This window comes from Arachis ipaensis, chromosome B09, assembly GCF_000816755.2.
Source record: "Arachis ipaensis cultivar K30076 chromosome B09, Araip1.1, whole genome shotgun sequence".
Taxonomy (NCBI): domain Eukaryota; kingdom Viridiplantae; phylum Streptophyta; class Magnoliopsida; order Fabales; family Fabaceae; genus Arachis; species Arachis ipaensis.
This window is the reverse complement of record NC_029793.2, coordinates 36,158,074-36,160,493: the sequence shown is the minus strand read 5'-3', so window position 1 is coordinate 36,160,493 and position 2,420 is coordinate 36,158,074. Positions and strand designations below refer to the sequence as shown.

Below are 2,420 nucleotides of genomic sequence, written 5' to 3'. Positions count from 1 at the left end.
AAGGATTTGAGATCTAGACTTGTTTTCTAGTCTCTTCCACTCCTGATATCTTCAATTTCTCTTTTAACTTCTGCAATTAAGCTACATTTACTTTCTGTTTTAATTCTTTAAGCATTTTCACTTTTCTGTTTGAGATCTACTTCAATTTAATTCATCTTCTTCTCTGTTAATTGTCATTTCACTTCTGCTTGTTTAATTTCTGCAATCCCAACTCCCTGAACCCTTTTATAATTCAAGCAATTTACCTTCCTTGCACTTTAAGATTCATTCATTTACATTTCTTGCAATCTAAGCTTCTGCAATTTAATTTACTTGCTCTTTAAGATTCAGCACTTTTACTTTCTGTTCTCTTTAATTTACTGCAACTCTTCCCTCTCCCTTTACATTTCATGCAATTTAGCTTCTGTCAATTACAAACCACTTAAACCAACACTTGATTCGCTTGACTAAATCAACCACCAAACTAAAATTGCTCAATCCTTCAATCACTGTGGGATCGACCTCACTCATGTGAGTTATTATTACTTGATGCAACCTAGTGCACTTGCCGATTAGATTTGTGTGCTTGGAATTCATTTTCCAAAAAATACACCATCAGCTTGTCGAAGAATTCAACAATATCTTGTCGAAAATATTATTTTTGATGGTTTTTTTTTGCTAGATGGACAAAAGTAAAAATACTTATCATCATTGAATATTGTTTTCAACAAACTCATATTCAACTATTTCTCTTTCTTTCTTCTTTTCTTCTTTTATTTTTTCAACTTGTCAAACTCTCTCAGCCAAATAGGCTAAATCGGGAATATGCATATTGAGTAACTTTCGACGCATATACAAGCCAAGACCTTTGATGGCTATTTTGACGATCTCGCTTTCAGGGACCGACACATAACATCGATTGTGAGCATTTTTGAATCGAATTATATGGTCATCTATCGATTCTCCATCATCTCGTTCTATTGCAAGCAAATCTGTCAACGAGACATTCAATTCTGCTCTATAAAATTGAGCATGAAAAGCATTTTCTAATTGTGCCCATGTTAAAATCGAACTGGGTCTCAGATTTGAAAACCAAGTGAAAGCATTTTTTGTTAATGAAGTAGGAAAAAACTTCATTCTCAGGTTTTCGTTATCTGCCAAATTTTCTAATTCGACCAAATAGTGAGCTATATGCTCAACAGTTGACTCTCCAGCCTCTCCTATAAATTTTGTAATTATTTTGGGAGTTCTTACACATATTGGCACTTCTGTCATTTTCACTACAGAAGGAAAAGCAGAAATAAAATATGGTCGATGCATGAGACCCACGTTGATACCCATTCCATTGAGGATATCCTCAACAATCCTTGTCACCTGGTAATAATATCCACGTTGTGTGTGAAGTCTATTCAAAACTTCATTAGCATTTTGATCTCGTCGAACGAGATAAGGGATATTTTCTTCCCTTTCAGGATTCTTAAGTACATTCCCCTCATCATAATCGACAATTCGAGCAATTCTCTCGACTTGTTTAACCAGTCGATCATATTTTGACTCATTGTCAGCTAGGATAGGATTCAAAATAGTAGTCATCTGGTGAGTCAATAGGTTGACTAAATCATGATGGCTTTCGTTAATATATTGTCGAAACTCAGCCATCGATCCTGGATTATTCGACGAGGAGCCCACTTGGTAATCTCGATTAACTTCGTCAGACATGGTAACAATTTTACCACTTTTTAATTGCATGCACCAAATATCAACACTGCATGCACAATGCAACAGTTGAAAGCAACAAATTTTGATACAATTAAATTTTAAAACTGTCCCACCGAGCCTGCCAATTTGTTTTGTCGATTTTTAGCAAATCGATGGTGGTTCGATTCTAATGGTCTGGGAGCGAAATCAACTCCTCTTTTGTGGGTACCAGTTTTATTTGCATCAAAATTTATGCCTTTGACAATGACGAAGAAGAAAGAACCAAGCTTTGCAGAAATTCAAAATGAACAATAAAATTTAAATGACTTGAATAAAAGGAAAATGAAATTGCAGAAAGGAAAAGTGTTTGGAAAAGTAAAGGACAAATTGAAAGGTAAAGGCTGAAAAGAATAAAAGTTGCTGAATTTAAAAGAATTGAAATGACATTGCAAAGAAGATAAATTGCATGGAAAGAAAGTTGCAGGGAATTTAAATGTAAAGTAAAGACATGGAAGGAACTCTTCGAAGAAAAAAGATTCTTGACTGACTCAGAAAGTCGCTGGGGATGTGAGTGAGTGTGAGTGTTTTCTCCGAAAAGATTCTAACCTTTGTTCCATCGATCTTTCACGTATTTATGGAAGTCTTCGACCAATCAAATTCAGATATAACTTCCACGTGCCTCAATTATTGAATAACCGTTCCCGCTTTCTTTGAGTGCCATCTGTAACTTCCACCAACTATCT

General features: G+C 35.0%; 1 protein-coding gene across 1 annotated transcript; it reads right to left on the bottom strand.

Moving 5' to 3' along the window:
- LOC107615391 lies at nt 769-1,698 on the bottom strand. Its single transcript, XM_016317455.1, has one exon. It carries the CDS (start codon nt 1,696-1,698, stop codon nt 769-771), a length of 930 nt encoding a protein of 309 aa, XP_016172941.1.